The 17,498-nt window shown below is 41.0% G+C and overlaps 1 protein-coding gene across 1 annotated transcript in view; it reads left to right on the top strand.

The window, feature by feature from the left end:
- NUDCD1 (NudC domain containing 1) overlaps nucleotides 1-17,498 on the top strand; it is a 90,662-nt gene that overhangs the window by 4,419 nt on the left and 68,745 nt on the right. Inside the window, exon 2 of the mRNA XM_005689154.3 lies at nucleotides 10,451-10,605. Within this exon, the coding sequence (XP_005689211.1) occupies nucleotides 10,451-10,605 (155 nt within the window). The remainder of the gene's footprint in view (nucleotides 1-10,450; nucleotides 10,606-17,498) is intronic.

Here is a 17,498-nt window from a genome sequence, read left to right as displayed (position 1 = left end):
GCCATAAGGGTGGTGTCATCTGCATATCTGAGGTTATTGATATTTCTCCCGGCAATTTTGATTCCAGCTTGTGCTTCTTCCAGCCCAGCGTTTCTCATGATATACTCTGCATATAAGTTAAATAAGCAGGGTGACAATATACAGCCTTGACGTAGTCCTTTTCCTATTTGGAACCAGTCCGTTGTTCCATGTCCAGTTCTAACTGTTGCTTCCTGACCTGCATACAGATTTCTCAAGAGGCAGGTTAGGTGGTCTGGTATTCCCATCTCTTTCAGAATTTTCCACAGTTTATTGTGATCCAGACAGTCAAAGGCTTCTGGCATAGTCAATAAAGGAGAAATGGATGTTTTTCTGGAACTCTCTTGCTTTTTCGATGATCCAGTGGATGTTGGCAACTTGATCTCTGGTTCCTCTGCCTTTTCTAAAACCAGCTTGAACATCTGGAAATTCACGGTTCACGTACTGCTGAAGCCTGGCTTGGAGAATTTTGAGCATTACTTTACTAGTGTGTAATTGTTCTAAAACCCACTACGCTACCCCTGGTGACGCTGCATAAACAGTAAATGTCACTCTGTCTTTTTCTGTCTCAAAGAACTAAGCAATAAAAATCTTTTGTATAAAATGTAACTGCCCTTTGACCTAGCAATTCCATTTCTGGGCATTTCTCTTATATATTTTTTCCCCCCTAGACTCTCCACTCAGTAAATGTGTATATTTTCACTTAGCTAATTCATACTCCATTCTTTGATCTTGGTTTACAAGAAAGTCAGATTCCTTTCTTGACTATTAGAACCTATACTATAAAATCTGTACAAATTAGAATATGTACTTTTCCATAGACCTGATTCTTCATAGACTATATCAAATTTCTCAGCATTTGGTATCTGTTTTCTCTGCTAAGACTATATTCTATGTTGAGAGTCCTGTATCCATCTTTTTCAGTGTTTCATCTCTGGGGCTGAAGCATGACTGATTAGTAATAGATGATTTTATATCACAACATTAAACAGCTTTTTTTGTTCAGTCACTCAGTTGTGTCTGACTCTTTGCGACCCCATGGAAACTACAACACGCCAGGCTTCCCTGTCTTTCACTGTCTCCCGGAGTTTGCTCAAATTCTTGTCCATTGAGTCAGTGATGCCATCTAACTATCTCATCCTCTGTCGTCCACTTGTCCTCCTGCCCTCAGTCTTGCCCAGCATCAGGATCTATTCCAGTGAGTTGGCTCTTCACCTTTGGTGGACAAAGTATTGGAGTTTCAGCATCAGTCCTTCCAGTGAATATTCAGGGTTAATTTCCTTTAGGATTGACTGATTCGATCTCCTTGCTGTCCAACGGACTCACAGGATTCTTCTCCAGCACCATAATTTGAAAGCATTAGTTCTTTGGCACTCAGCCTTCTTTAATATCCAACTCTCACGTTGGTATATGACTGATGGAAAAACCATAGCTTTGACTAAATGGGCCTTTGTTGGCAAAGTGATGCCTTTGCTTTTTAAATATGCTGTCTAGGTTTGTCATAGCTTTTCTCCCAAGGAGGAAGTATCTTAATTTCATGACTGCAGTAACCGTCCACAGTGATTTTGGAGCCCAGGAAAACATAGTCTATCACTGTTTCCATTGTTTCCCTATCTATTTGCCATGAAGTGATGGGACCGGATGCCATGATCTTAGTTTCGAATGTTGAGTTTTAAGCCAGCTTTTTCACACTCATTCACCTTCATCAAGAGGCCCTTTAGTTCCTGTCCGTTTTCTGCCATGATGGTGGTGTCAACTGTATATCTGAGTTTATTAATATTTCTCCCTGCAGTCTTGATTCCAGCTTGTAGTTCATGCAGCCTGGCATTTCACATGATAATCTCTGCATGTAAGTTAAATAAGCAGGGTCACAGTTCACAGCCTTGACATGCTCCTTTCCCAATTCTAAACCACTCTGTTGTTTCATGTCTGGTTCTAACTGTTGCTTCTTGATGTGCATACAGGTTTCTCAGGAGGCGGGTAAGGTACTCTGGTATTCCCATCTCTTTAAGACTTTTCCAGAGTTTGTAGTGATACACACAGTGAAAGACTTTATCATAGACAATGAAGCAGAAATAGATGTTCTTCTGAAACTCTCTTGCTTTTTTGTGTGATCCAGCGGATGTTGGCAATTTGATCTCTGGATCGTGTACCTTTTTTGAATCCAGCTTGTACATGTGGAAGTTCTTGGTACATGTATTGTTGAAGTCTAACTTGAAGGATTTTGAACATTACCTTGCTACAGGTGGGGCTTCCCTTGTGGCTCAGCTGGGAAAGAATCCGCCTGCAATGTGGGAGACCTGGGTTCGATCCCTGGCTTGGGAAGATGCCCTGGAGAAGGGAAAGTCTACTCACTCCAGTATTCTGGCCTAGAGAATTCCATGGACTGTATAGTTCATGGGCTCACAAAGAGTTGGACACGACTGAGTGACTTTCACTTGCTACATGTGAAATGAGCTCAGTTGTGTGGTAGTTTGAATTTTTTGACATTGCCTTTCTTTGGGATTGGAATGTGGCCAGTCCTGTGGCCACTATTGAGTTTTCCCAATTTGCTGGTATATTAATTGCAGCAGTTTAACAGCTTTACTGAGATATAAATGACAATAATCTACAGGTATTTAAGTGTATAGTTAGTTTAGATGTGTGTCTGTATACACTTAGGAAGTCATTACCACAGTCAAGAAATTAAACTTAGCCACATCCCCAGAATTTCCCTTGTTCCTTTCTGTATCTGGCCCAGAGTTAGTTAGGGAACAGGGAGGAAGAAAAAGGCAGAAGTGATCTCCCCTTGTAGCCCACCAGGCTCCTCTGTCCATGGGGTTTCCCAGGCAAGAGTACTGGAGTCGGTTTCCATTTCCTTCTCCAGGGAATCTTTGCAACCCAGGGATCGAACCCAGGTCTTCTGCACTGGCAGGCAGATTTTATTTTTTTTTAAAACCACTGAGCTACCAGGCACGCCGCTAAGGTTTATAATGTACATCTTTAAATTATTACATGATACATTCAAATGATATTTTGTTATTTCATGTATAGTTTGAGAACCAAAAGTATACTTCCGTTTCTCTCCTGTATGCTATTGTCATGCATTTTACTTTTACATATTGCTATAAACTTATGTTGTTGATCAGTCTCTTAAGTTGTGTCCAACCTTTGGGACCTCATGGACTGTAGCACGCCAGGCTTCCCTGTCCTTCACCATCTCCTGGAGTTTGCTCAAACTCATGTGCATTGAGTCGGTGATGCCATCCAACCAGCTTAGCCTCTGCCACCCCCTTCTCCTCCTGCCCTCACTCTTTCCCAGCATCAGGGTCTTTTCCACTGAGCTGGCTCTTTACATCAGGTGGCCAAAGCATTGGAGCTTCAGCATCAGTCCTTCCAGTGAATGTTCAGGGTTGATATCCTTTAGGATTGACTGTTTTGATCTCCTTGCTGTCCAAGGGACTCTCAAGAGTCTTCTCTAGCACCACAATTTGAAAGGATCAGTTCTGAGGCACTCAACATTTTGTTTAAATAGTTAATTACCTCTTAAAGATGTAAAATTAGGGGAAAAAATCTTAACATATTTACTCATATGGTTGCCATTTCTGGTACCCTTTGTTCCTTTATGTCGATCCATAGTGTTACCTGTATAATTTTCCTCTGCCTGAAGGACTTTTAATATTTCTTATAGTGTGGGTCTTCTGGTGATGAAATAGTTCAGCTTTTGTGTGTCTCAAAACATTTTACCCTTATGTCTTATTACTTTTATTGTTTCTCATGAGAGATCATATGTTATCCTTTGTTCTTTAATGCATGATATCTCTTTTTCCTCTGGCTGTGTTTAAGATTTTTCTCTTTCATCCTGACTTAGAGTGGTTTGATTATATTGTGTGTGTTGATGTGGTTTTCCTCATGATTCTTGTGCTTGGGGTTTGCCGAACTTTCTAGATCCCTGAATTTATAGTTTACATCAGTTTTGGCAAGTTTTCAGCCATTATTTCTTCTACTCTTTTTTTTTTCCCTGCTCTATTTTCTCCTTTAAGGAATCTAGTTACCCATTATTTATTTATTTATTCATTTTTGGCTGTGCTGGGTCTTCGTTGCTACCTGCTGTCTTTCTCTAGTTGCGGAGCACAGGCTGTACGTACATGGGCTTCAGTGGTTGCAGCCCATGGGCTCAAGAGTTGCAGCTCACAGCTCTAGAGCTCAGGCTCAGCAGTTGAGGCACATGAACTTAGCGGCCTTGCAGCATGTCGGATCCTCCCGAATAAGGGATTAAACCATTGTCCCCTGCATTGGCAGTTGGATTCTTAACCACTGGACCTGCAGGGAAGTCCTCGTTAACCCATTTTTAGATTATGAGAAGTAAAACACCAGCTCATCAATGCTCTTTTTATTTTTTCTGTTTTTGTTGTTTTGTTTTTTGTTTGTTTTTGGGCATGCTGCGTGGCATGCAGGATCTTATTTTCCAACCAGGCAACCTGTGCCCTCTAAAGTAGAAGCTGCTGCTACTGCTGCTAAGTCACTTCAGTCATGTCCGACTCTGTGTGACCCCATAGACGTCAGCCCACCAGGCTCCCCCGTCCCTGGGATTCTCCAGGCAAGAACACTGGAGTGGGTTGCCATTTCCTTCTCCAATGCATGAAAGTGAAAAGTGAAAGTGAAGTTGCTCAGTCGTGTCCGACTCTTTGCAACCCCATGGACTGCAGCCTACCAGGCTCCTCTGTCCGTGGGATTTGCCAGGCAAGAGTACCGGAGTGGGGTGCCATCACCTTCTCCGAAAGTGGAAGCACAGAGCCTGGACCGTCAGAGAAGTCTCTTAAGTTTGTTTAATTTTGGACAGTTTCTGTTTTCATGCCTTTAGTTTTACTCTTTTCTAGTGTCTGTTCTGTCATTAATTCCATCCAGTATGTTTTTCATCTTAGTTTTCCTCTCTAGAAGTTTGATTTAAATGATTTTAATATCCTTCATATCTCTAGTTGTTATTATGAACATTTGGAATGTGCTTTAATCAATACTTTAATGTTTTATCCTGCTAATTATAACTTCTGTGACCATTATCTGTTGGCATCTGTTGATTGATTATTCTCTTCATTGTGGGTTTTGTTTTCTTTCCTCTTTAGGAAACCTGGTAATCTTGGATGCAAAAAGTTGTGAATTTTACTCTATTGTATCCTTATAAATCGTCTTGAACTTTGTTCTGTGATGCAGTTACTTGAATTTATTGCATTAGCTTCCCTGGTTCTTGCTTTTTTTAATTTATTTTTTAGCCTAGTCTGGAGCCGTGCTGAGTCTGTGGCTGATTATTCACCACCTCTGAGACAGGACTGTTCTGTGTATTCTGCCTATGAATTAGTAGTTTGCTCTGGTCTACCTAATGGGAATGGTCGCAGCTCCCAGCCTTGTGTGAGTTCCCATCTCTGTTCCCTCTAGTCCCTTCAGTTGGTCCTTTCCCTGGCCTGGAGTGGTTTCCTCAAACATGTGCCATTAGTCGTCTGCTGGATATTTGAGAGAGGCGCTCTGCAGCTCTGTGGAGTGCTCGCTCTGCGGCTGTCTTCTCTGATACTCTGCCTGATGAACTGTAGCTGCCTTGGTCTCCCCGGACTTTTCAGTTCAGATTCCTCGACCCAGGGAGTCGGCCACGTTCTGCTTCACTTGCCCCTCTTTGTGCTGTGGGCTGGACACTCAGTCAGGGCACCAAGCTGGGGTACGGTAGGGCTCACCTCATTTGTCTCTCATCTCTTAAGGATCACTGTCCTTTGTTGCCTGTTGTCTCACGTCTTGAAAATTACTGTTTTATATAATTTTGTCTGATTTTGTCTTACTAATTGTTTCTGAGGGAAGGATAAATCTGGTCACTATTATTCCATCTTGGCTGCTCAGTACATGTTTTTAAGTGAGAGTAATTTCTGTAGAATATTAGAGCTGGAAACAAAATTGAAATGGATTCATGAGCATAATGAGAAAATGGGAGTATAGACTGGAGAAGTTTGAGAAATACAGGGTGGAAGAAAGCTCTGCTTTGAGTGCAGAGCAGAGGAATCCTTTCTCACGTGTTTTGTGAGTGGCGGAATTTTCGACATATTAGGTGAAGGAGAAGGGGCCAGTGAAAGGAGATAGATAACCTGAGGAAGAGCCCAGAAGAGGCAGAAGAGAAGGAAGTCATCAACAGCTATGTGAGAATTAGCCTTGGAAGGGAGAAGAGGAACAGAGAAATTAACACTCTTCTCAGGCATCATATAGCAAATACTAATCATGTTTTTTAATATAAGCCTGTCAATAACTTATAGGGTAAGTATTGTTCACTTCTATGACAGGTGAGAAATCAGGGTAGACAGTTAGGTAACTTACCCTTAAGCTGCTCATCAGTGGATAACCTGACCCAAAAGCAGACGCTCTTCCTGGTCGCTGGGCTGTTTCTTCAAGGCAAGGAGAATAAAAGCTGGTTAAAAAAATTTAGGCAATAATTAAAATAAAGGGAGAGAAAAGCCGTGTAACCATTGTTTTGTGTAAGTTTACTATAAAATTCATGCCTGTTCTTCTGGAGGAAAATTTGGGGGAAAGCAGATCTAAGTATGATGGTACAGAAGCATTATTTAAAAGAGTTCAGTGGGAGCAGTGCTGCCGAATCTAGCCTTGCCCTGTTCTGTACATTTGCTTCAGAACTAGCTCTACAGACTTGTGCTCTGGCTTCTTTACATCTTTATATGCAAAGAGCAGCAAACTCAGCAACTAGGTGGAAAGAAGATAAATGGTCTACGAAGTGACTTTTGTAAAGTAATTCAATCTAATTGTATATTCTGAAAGGACAGGAAGCTGTCATTGTGGCCATTGTTAGCATTCCTTGGCCAGGGACCATGTCTGTTTTATTTGCCAGTATTTGCTCAATGCCAAACACCATGTCTGGCACATAATAGACATTCAGTAAATCAATTTGTGAATGAAAATCTATGATTTTTGAGGTCCATCCATGTTATATAAGAAAGTTAGGTAAAGATTAAGGGAGACTCCCCTCTTGTCAGGCCCCACGTGCTTTTTAAAATAAGGGAAAAGTCTTTTCCAGCAGGGCTCTTGTGGTGTATTTCCAATAATGAAATAGTTTACTTACAGTGACTTGTTAGCTCTTTGCTAAAGAGATCGCTCACCTTCAGTCAACTCACAGAGCCAGGCTAGCTTGGAGACTCCGCAGAAGAGCCCTGCCAGGGGTTAAGCTCTGTTGTACTCTGGGTGTTGCTTTTCTCCTTTCATTTCCTCTACCTGCCTTTTTATACTTGAGATGACTGGCATGATAAATGCAGTAACTTTAAGTATGTAATGTTCCCTTTTCTTGTGCCCTAATAAATTATATGAATTAATCTTGTCAGGATGCAGCAAAACTGAGACTGTTTCATGGTTTCCTAACACGGTTTTCCAGATCCGTGCATTCACAGTCGAGTATGCATTTGTACTAAGGCAAAGGGCTAAGAAGTTTCTGGCTTGTTCACCATTGCCCAGGTCTTTGGCACAAGTATGAAGAAAATGTATTTGTTGTATCATTGCCTCATGTTACTGCTTTGCGCCACTATGTTAGCGTGTATTCTTCCTGCAGTATCGAGTGTAATCCACACAGTGGTGCTAGAATACCAGGAATTGTTTCTAATCAGTGTATATGTATTTTTAGCTTCCATATGAAATAAACACTTCCTCGAGTTATGTAATAACAGTTTCCTCGGCCTCTATCAAATCCATCATAAAGTTGCAATGATTTTACCTCTGGAGGTCTCTAAACTTCAGCCATTCTTACCTGAATGACTGCAGTAGCATCCTGGTGGGTCTTCCAGGGTTTTCTTTGCTCTGCTCTGTTTTCTATATTTAGTTATAAGTAAACCTTCTGTCAGAGAAGGCAATGGCACCCCACTCCAGTGTTCTTGCCTGGAAAATCCCATGGACAGAGGAGCCTAGTAGTCTGCAGTCCATAGGGTCGCTGAGGGTCAGACACAACTGATCGACTTCACTTTCACTTTTCACTTTTGTGCATTGGAGAAGGAAATGGCAACCCACTGTAGTGTTCTTGCCTGGAGAATCCCAGGGATGGGGGAGCCTGGTGGGCTGCCGTCTATGGGGTTGCACAGAGTTGGACACGACTGAAGCAACTTAGCAGCAGCAGCAAACCAAATTTGAATCTAGACCTTACTCTCCTACTTAAAAGCTCGTAAATTAATTATTACATTGAGTTTATCAGCAAAGATGTATATAGCAAGGCCTTTTGTGATCCACCTTCTGCCCAGTTCTCTAGCTTCATACGTCTGTAGCCTTTCCTTGTGCAGTTCTCCTTGTGATAAGGTGGGTGGGTGGGTGGGTGTGTGGGTGTGTGTGTGTGGGTGGGTGTGTGTGTAGGTGTTCTTTGTGTGTGTGTGCTCAGTCAAGTTGGACTCTCTGACTTGTTTTTTGAAATCAAGATTAAGTTTTTCCTTCTGTTTTTGCCTGCGTGTGTGTGTGTGTTGGCGTACTTTGTGTGTGTACTCAAGTCAAGTAGGACTCTCTGACTTGTTTTTTTGAAATGAAGTTTTTCCTTCTGCTTTTGCCTGCTATCCTTTGCCAGTGATAAGTAAGGGAGTGTGTGTGTGTGTTGGACTCTCTGACTTGTTTTTCTGAAATGACGTTTTTCCTTCTACTTTTGTCTGCTGTCCTTTGCCAGTGATAAGTAGGGGTGGGTGTGTATGTGTATGCTTTGCGCTCAGTCAAGTCAGACTCTTTGCAACTCCATGGACTGTAGCCCGCCAGGCTCCTCTATCCATGGGATTTCCCAGGCAAGAATATTGGAGCGGATTGCCATTTCCTGCTCCAAGGGATCTTCCCAACCCAGGGATCCAACCTGTGTCCCTTTGGCTCAAACTTTTGAAAGCCTCCATTAATCTCCCCAAGTAGATCAGCTTCCAGTGTTAGTGGTTCTTACAGTCTCCAGTAATTCTTCTCTGTACAATTTATTTTAGTTTAATTATATATTTATGTGATTAATTATATACATATATACATTTATATGGGTCTTCCCTGTGACTCGGCTGGTAAAGAATCCACCTGCTATGCGGGAGACCTGGATTCTATCCCTGGGTTGGGAAGATCTCTTGGAGAAGGTAATGGCTACCCACTCCAGTATTCTGGCCTTGAGAATGGCATGGACAGTATAGTCCATGGGGTTGCAGAGTCAAACATGACTGAGCGACTTTCACTTCACTTCACTTACATTTATATATAATGTATTTATTTATTTGCCTAACGTCCATTTCCCCACTGGATCACAAGTGTTAAGAAGATAGATTCTGTGATCTTATGCCTATTAAAATATTTGCTGAATGAATAAATATAAGTCAGTCAGTACTCAAGATAGGTATTAGAAGTAGGGACAGGTGAGCATTTGGGGAAAAAGATGAAAATACTTGCAATTGGAATATATTAAGGTGAGTTTCATAATTAAGTAAAGTACTGGCCAAGCATAGTCTACTTATGTATTTCCTTTTGGAATAGAAATTACTTCTAGGTTATGAGCAGCCCTGAACTATAAGGGTTTCTATCTACATAGAAGAGAAGGAGGAGTAGGAGGCAGATTTAAAATTGTAGAAGCAGCAGCTAAGAAAGTAGATCTTATAAGTTCTTATAATAAGAACAGTTGTAACTATGTGAGTTGATGGATGTATGTTTTAAATAAGCTTATTTGGTAATCACTTCACAATACATACATATATCATTATGTTGTACACCTTAAACTTATACAATGTTGTATATCGATTATATCTCAGTAAAGCTGGAAAAGGTAAAATTATGAATGTTTCTAATGCCCTAGTGGAAAAGAAGCACTGTTCTTTGAGTAGGAAACCTGTTTCTGTTCCAGATATGATATTGTTTTGTTCTGTACTCTTGGGAAAGATGTGGTATAACATTACAGTAGTCACCATTTACGCTTCATTTGTTTCCATCATTATATAATGAGATAATAAAAACATTCTCTTTATTTCTTAACATGTAGTAAAAATGAATGAGTTCATAGACAGGAAAGGATTATTAGAAATACAAAAACACTTAATAATGTAGTGTACTTAATATTTGCCCAGAAGACAGGGAATCTTTCAATTTTAGAATTTCTCTGTTCTTTATATTCATAATTATTAGGAAGAGGTACCTAAAAGAAAAGAGTGTGGTGTGAAAAGCTCCATCTCCCGCAGCACTATACTATAACTTCTGTAAGCAAACGGCCTTGTCAGTTTGATTCACTGTTTACCCTTTGTACACAGTGCCTAGTTGGTGCCCAGAAATTGTTTTTGAATGAATAATATAAGTAAATTGTCCTGAAGGCCTTGGTAATTAGCGTTCTGGTTTGTTTTTTTTTTTTTTTTTCCTTAACTTTGTTGGCATTCTGCAGAAAAGAACAATCTGAGGAAAGCTCTTGGTATTTATGTTTATTTTTCTTATATTTCAGCTGTGGCAGAAGTAAAACTTCGAGATGATCAATATACCCTGGAACACATGCATGCTTTTGGAATGTATAATTACCTACACTGTGATCCATGGTATCAAGACAGTGTCTACTACATTGATAACCTTGGAAGAATTATGAATTTAACAGTGATGCTGGTAAGAAAAAGATCTACAATATTAGGATTTTTCCAATAAATTTGATCCTTAATTTTCACTTTTCATCTGATGGCCACAGAATTGAGGTACACATACCTTTAATATATGGAGTCCTATCATCAGTTTGTATAAGGTTTCATTTTGTTTAATTCAACTTTAATCTTTCCCTTCATTCCTGTTACTTTAACTTATTCCTCTCTACTCCTACGAGTAGGCAGTTACTTAATGTATTTTATATCTCAATATTGATGTAACTGTTCATGTCTGCTTTTTTTATGTGAGTTGTTAGCCCTGACTGTGACAGTGGATTTATCTGTGGTTCCCTTTCGGTTCACTTTTGCTTAATGTATTTTTAAGTTTGTTAATTGGGATAGATCTCTTAGGATTGTTTTGTCTGCTGTGGATCAGTCCTTTTAGCATTATAAAATATCCCCGTTTATCTCTGGGCTTTGGGAATAATTACTGTCTTGAAATCTTCTGATATTTAATATAGCTGTCCTGGCTTTTTGTTTGTTTAATTAGTATTTGCCTTTTTCTATTCTTTTTCTTTGAGTTTGTAAGTGTTCAGTTCAGTTCAGTAGCTCAGTCGTGTCTGACTCTTTGCGACCCCATGAATTCCGGCACGCCAGGCCTCGCTGTTCATCACTAACTCCCGGAGTTCACTCAGACTCACGTCCATCAAGTCAGTGATGCCTTCCAGCCATCTCACCCTCTGTCGTCCCCTTCTCCTCCTGCCCCCATTCCCTCCCAGCATCAGAGTCTTTTCCAATGAGTCAACTCTTCGCACGAGGTGGCCAAAGTAAAGGAGCTTCAGCTTTAGCATCATTCCTTCCAAAGAAATCCCAGGGTTGATCTCCTTCAGAATGGACTGGTTGGATCTCCTTGCAGTCCAAGGGACTCTCAACAGTCTTCTCCAACACCACAGTTCAAAAGCATCAATTCTTCGACACTCAGCCTTCTTCATAGCCCAACTCTCACATTCATACATGACCACAGGAAAAGCCATAGCCTTGACTAGACAGACTTTTGTTGGCAAAGTAATATCTCTGCTTTTGAATATGTTATCTAGGTTGGTCATAACTTTTCATCCAAGGAGTAAGCATCTTTTAATTTCATGGCTACAGTCACCATCTGCAGTGATTTTGGAGCCCCCCCAAAATAAAGTCTGACACTGTTTCCACTGTTCCCTATCTATTTGCCATGAAGTGATGGGACCAGATGCCATGATCTTCGTTTTCTTAATGTTGAGCTTTAAGCCAACTTTTTCACTCTCCTCTTTCACTTTCATCAAGAGGCTTTTTAGTTCCTCTTCACTTTCTGCCACAAGGGTGGTGTCATTTGCATATCTGAGGTTATTGATATATCTCCCGGCAATTTTGATTCCCGCTTGTGCTTCTTCCAGCCCAGCGTTTCTCGTGATGTAGTCTGCATATAAGTTAAATAAGCAGGGTGACAATATACAGCCTTGACGTAGTCCTTTTCCTATTTGGAACCAGTCTGTTGTTCCATGTCCAGTTCTAACTGTTGCTTCCTGACCTGCATATAGGTTTCTCAAGAGGCAGGTCATGTGGTCTGGTATTCCCATCTCTTTCAGAATTTTCCAGTTTATTGTGATCCATACAGTCAAAGGCTTTGGCATAATCAATAAAGCAGAAATAGATGTTTTTCTAGAACTCTCTTGCTTTTTCCATGATCCAGCGGATGTTGGCATTTTGATCTCTGGTTCCTCTGCCTTTTCTAAAACCAGCTTGAACATCTAGAAGTTCACGGTTCATGTACTGCTGAAGCCTGGCTTGCAGAATTTTGAGCATTACTTTACTAGCGTGTGAGATGAGTGCAATTGTGCGGGAGTTTGAGCATTTTTGGCACTGCCTTTCTTTGGGATTGGAATGAAAACTGACCTATTCCAGTCCTGTGGCCACTGCTGAGTTTTCCAACTTTGCTGGCATATTGAGTGCAGCACTTTCACAGCATCATCTTTTAGGATTTGAAATAGCTCAACTGGAATTCCATCACCTTCACTAACTTTGTTCGTAGTGATGCTTTCTAAGGCCCTCTTGACTTCACATTCCAGGATGTCTGGCTCTAGGTGAGTGATCACACCATCGTGATTATCTGGGTCATGAAGCTCTTTTTTGTCCAATTCTTCCGTGTATTCTTGCCACCTCTTCTTAATATCTTCTGCTTCTGTTAGGTCCATACCATTTCTGTCCTTTATCGAGCCTGTCTTTGCATGAAATGTTCCCTTGGTATCTCCAATTTTCTTGAAGAGATCTCTAGTCTTTCCCATTCTATTGTTTTCCTCTATTTCTTTGCATTGATCACTGAGGAAGGCTTTCTTATCTCTCCTTGCTATTCTTTGGAACTCTGCATTCAGATGCTTATATCTTTCCTTTTCTCCTTTGCTTTTTGCCTCTCTTCTTTTCACAGCTATTTGTAAGGCCTCCCCAGACAGCCATTTTGCATTTTTGCTTTTCTTTTCCATGGGGATGGTCCCTGTCTCTTGTACAATGTCACAAACCTCCATCCGCAGTTCCTCAGGCACTCTGTCTATCACATCTAGTCCCTTAAATCTATTTCTCCCTTCCACTGTATAATCATAAGGGATTTGATTTAGATCATACCTGAATGGTCTAGTGGTTTTCCCCACTTTCTTCAGTTTAAGTCTGAATTTGGCAATAAGGAGTTCATGATCTGAGTGACAGTCAGCTCCCGGTCTTTTTTTGCTGACTGTATAGAGCTTCTCCACCTTTGGCTGCAAAGAATATAATCAGTCTGATGTTGGTGTTGACCATCTGGTGATGTCCATGTGTAAGAGTCTTCTCTTGTGTTGTTGGAAGAGGGTGTTTGCTATTACAGTGAATCCAAAGAATGTTTGGAGGTTGTAAAGAACTCACTAGACCAACTCCCATAATTTACATTTTAATATAACAGGATTAACCAGAAGGTTTTTTCTGGAGACTGTCCTCAAGCAGGATACATTATTGTTATATAATCCTAAGGAATTTAGAGGAAAAAGGTTTGTCCGTTGTTCCTCCTTGCGAATTCCAGACCACTCTCTCCTTGGAGACTCCTTGACTTCTTATCAACCTGCCTAGGAGATGACTCTCTCACCTCCATGGCTCACTCACAGCTCATTGGGTTAGACAAGGTTGTGATTCATGTGATCAGTTTGCTTAGTTTTCTGTGATTGTGGTTTTCATTCTGTCTGCCATCTGATGGATTAGAGGCTTGTGCAAGCTTCCTGATGGGAGGGACTGGCTGTGGAGGAAACTGGGTCTTGTTCTGGTAGGCAAGGCCATGCTTTATTCAGTTCAGTTCGGTCACTCAGTCATGTCTGACTCTTTGGGACCCCATGGACTGCAGCATGCCAGGCTTCCCTGTCGATCACCAGCTCCCGGAACCTACTCAAACTCACATCCATCGAGTTGGTGATGCCATCCAACCATCTCATCCTTTGTCATCCCCTTCTCCTCCTGCCTTCAATCTTTCCCAGCATCAGGGTGTTGTGCAATGAGTTCTTTCCATCAGGTGACCTAAGTATTGGAGTTTCAGCTTCAGCTTCAGTCCTTCCAATGAATATTCAGGAATGGTTACCTTTAGAATGGACGTGTTGGATCTCCTTGCAGTCCAAGGGACTCTAAAGAGTCTTCTCCAACATCACACTTCAAAAGCATCAATTCACTGGGGCTCAACTTTCTTTATGGTGCAACTCTCACATCCATACACGAGTATTGGAAAAACCATAGCTTGGCTAGATGGACCTTTGTTGGCTTAGTAATGTCTCTGCTTTTTAATATGCTGTCTAGGTTGGTCATAGCTTTTCTTCCAAGAAGGAAGTGTTTTTTAATTTCATGCTGCAGTCATGATCTGCAGTGATTTTGGAGCCAAAAAAAAAAAAAAGCCTCTCACTGTTTCCATTGTTTCCCTGCCTATTTGCCATGAAGTGATGGGACCGAATGCCTTAATCTTCGTTTTCTGAATGTTGAGCTTTAAGCCAAGTTTTTCACTCTCCTCTTTCACTTTCATCAAGAGGCTCTTTAGTTCTTCTTCATTTTCTGCCATAAGGGTGATGTCATCTGCATATCTGAGGTTATTGATATTTCTCCCAGCAATCTTGATTCCAGCTTGTTCTTCATCCAGCCCTGCATTTCTCAAATGTACTCAGCCTCTAAGTTAAATAAGCAGGGTGACAATATACAGCCTTGGAGGAGGAAATGGCAACCCACTCCAGTATTCTTGCCTGGAGAGTCCCATGTACAGAGGAGTCTGGCAGACTACAGTCCACGGGGTCTCACAGAGTTGGACACGACTGAGCGACTGAGCACTACAGTATACAGCCTTGAACTTCTTCCTGATCTGCAGCCAGTCTGTTCCATGTACAGTTCTAACTGTTGCTTCTTGCCTGCATACAGGTTTCTCAGGAGGCAGGTCAGGTGGTTTGTGATCCACACAGACAGAGGCTTTGGCGTAGTCAATAAAGCAGAAGTAGGTATATTTCTGGAACTCTCTTGCCTTTTCAATAATCCAATGGATGTTGGCAATTTGATCTCTAGTTCCTCTGCCTTTTCTAAATCCAGCTTGAACATCTGGAAGTTCACGATTCACGTATTGCTAAAGCCTGACTTGGGCAATTTTGAGCATTACTTTACTGGGATGTGAGGTGAGTGCAGTCAGTGTGGTAGTTTGAACATTCTTTGGCATTGCCTTTCTTTGGGATTGGAATGAAAACATAGCTTTTCCAGTCCTGTGGCCACTGCTGAGTTTTCCAAATTTGCTGTCATATTGAGTGTAGCACTTTCACAGTGTCATCTTTCAGGATTTGAAAGAGCTCCACTGGAATTCCATCACCTCCACTAGCTTTGGTCTTAGTGATGCTTCCTAAGGCCCACTTGACTTCACATTCCAGGATGTCTGCCTCTAGGTGAGTGATCACACCATCATTGTTATCTGGGTCATGAAAGGCCATGCTCAGTAAATCTTTAATCCAGTTTTCTGCTGATGGGTGGGGTTGTGTTCCCTCCCTGTAGTTTAGCCTGAGGGGTAATGGCAGTAATGGGTACCTCCTTCAAAAAGACTTATGCTGTCGCACTCGGTGCCCCTGACCCCGCAGGCCACTGTTGACCCACGCCTCTGCCAGAGACTCAGGCAAGTCTGGCTTAGACTCTTGTGGGGTCACTGCTCTTTTCTCCTGGGTCCTGGTGCACAAAAGGTTTCATTGTGGTATTTTTAATTGTTAGTGTAGAGATTGTAGTACTCATCCTTAACTTATCCTAGTTTTCTTTTAATTAATGTTATTCTACTTAAAAAACAATGTAAAAACCCTACAGTACTATAACTCCTTTACTTCCTTTTCCATCCTTTGAGCTATTGTCATTCTTTTTGCTTCTTCATATGTTGTAAACTTCATAATACATTGTTAAGTAATCAGTGGTCTGTTAATAGTTTCCTGACTGCTCTTTGCTCTTTCCAGCTTTCCTCTGTATTTCATCTACAGAATCTAATTTGTTTACTCTTAACACCTCTCATTTAAAGTCCTTAAATGTTTGCTTTATGGCAAGGAACACACTTTTTAACATGTAATTTTAAAATAGGTAATGCATTCATGTGATTTTAAAAAACAAATTAAAAAAGATATTTAGTAAAGTCTTTCTAACCCTGGTTTTATCTCTCCTTTCCCTCTATTATTTCTTTTTACTAATTTCTTGATATATTCTTCCAGAGGTGGATTTGTGTGTGTGTGTGTTTGGTTTTTATTTTTCTGGCAAGTATAAGCATAAAGTGATATATTTGTTTAAGAAATACAAACTCTTCACCTTGGCAACTGTAGCCTATTATGCCCTTTTCTCCAGCTTTGTCTTTCACCACTTGGTACACTGCATTCTAACGATACCATGTGACTAAAACCTGCCCTGCATCCCTCTGCTTCCAGCCGTTTCTTTACCTTCTCTCTGATTGCTGTCTCGGGCTGTTTCACAGTCTTCACTTAAGTTTCAGCTGTTTCATCTAGGAAGCTTACCCTGAGGTCCTCCCTTCCCTCCTCCAGGATATGCAAACCATTAGTCTCAGATCTGCATGGACTGTGAGTTTTTCTGCATAGGGCTAGATAATAAATGTTGCAGGGTTTATGGACCAGTCTTAAGTCACAGCTGCTCAGTTTTGCTATAGTAGTGTGTGAAAATGGCAATTCACAATATGTAAACAGTGAGTGTGGTTGAATTCCAATAAAACTTTATTTACAAAGACAACAGGCTAATTTTTAGGCTTACGGAGTATAACTTGCCAACCCTTGATCTAGGCTGTGTGTCTTATATTTTTATAATCCTAGCAGCCAACAGAAGGCTTACTTAGTATGTTTATAAAATGGATAACAGTTCCTTAAAGCTTGCTGGCTTTACACTTTTGATATTATCTTATTATTCCTTCTTCAGGTAAAAGTGTGAGTCTCGTTTGTTGAGATAGTATTACTGAATAAGAAATATTTATTTCTCTTCAACAAACATTTATTGAATTACTGCTACCTGTCACCATGGAAGTTAGGATCAGATGTAGAAATAGTGTGGAGGAGGAAATAGTTTATTACTATGCATGGTCAGGCTGAACGACTTCACTTTCACTCTTCACTTTCATGCATTGGAGAAGGAAATGGCAACCCACTCCACTGTTCTTGCCTGGAGAATCCCAGGGACAGGGGAGTCTGGTGGGCTGCCGTCTATGGGGTCGCACAGAGTCGGACACGACTGAAGTGACTTAGCAGCAGCAGCATGCATGGTCAGGAGAGGGATGTCAGCAGGGTCACAGGGCCAAAAGCTTGGTTTTATCAGTTCACTCATTGATAATCATGATTTTGGATACTAATTCCAATTCAAATCACAAGATTGGAAATCTAGAGA

Source organism: Capra hircus, chromosome 14 (genome assembly GCF_001704415.2).
Source record: "Capra hircus breed San Clemente chromosome 14, ASM170441v1, whole genome shotgun sequence".
In the NCBI taxonomy this organism is placed as follows: domain Eukaryota; kingdom Metazoa; phylum Chordata; class Mammalia; order Artiodactyla; family Bovidae; genus Capra; species Capra hircus.
Note: the sequence above shows the minus strand (reverse complement) of the source record. Positions and strands in the feature narration are given on the sequence as shown.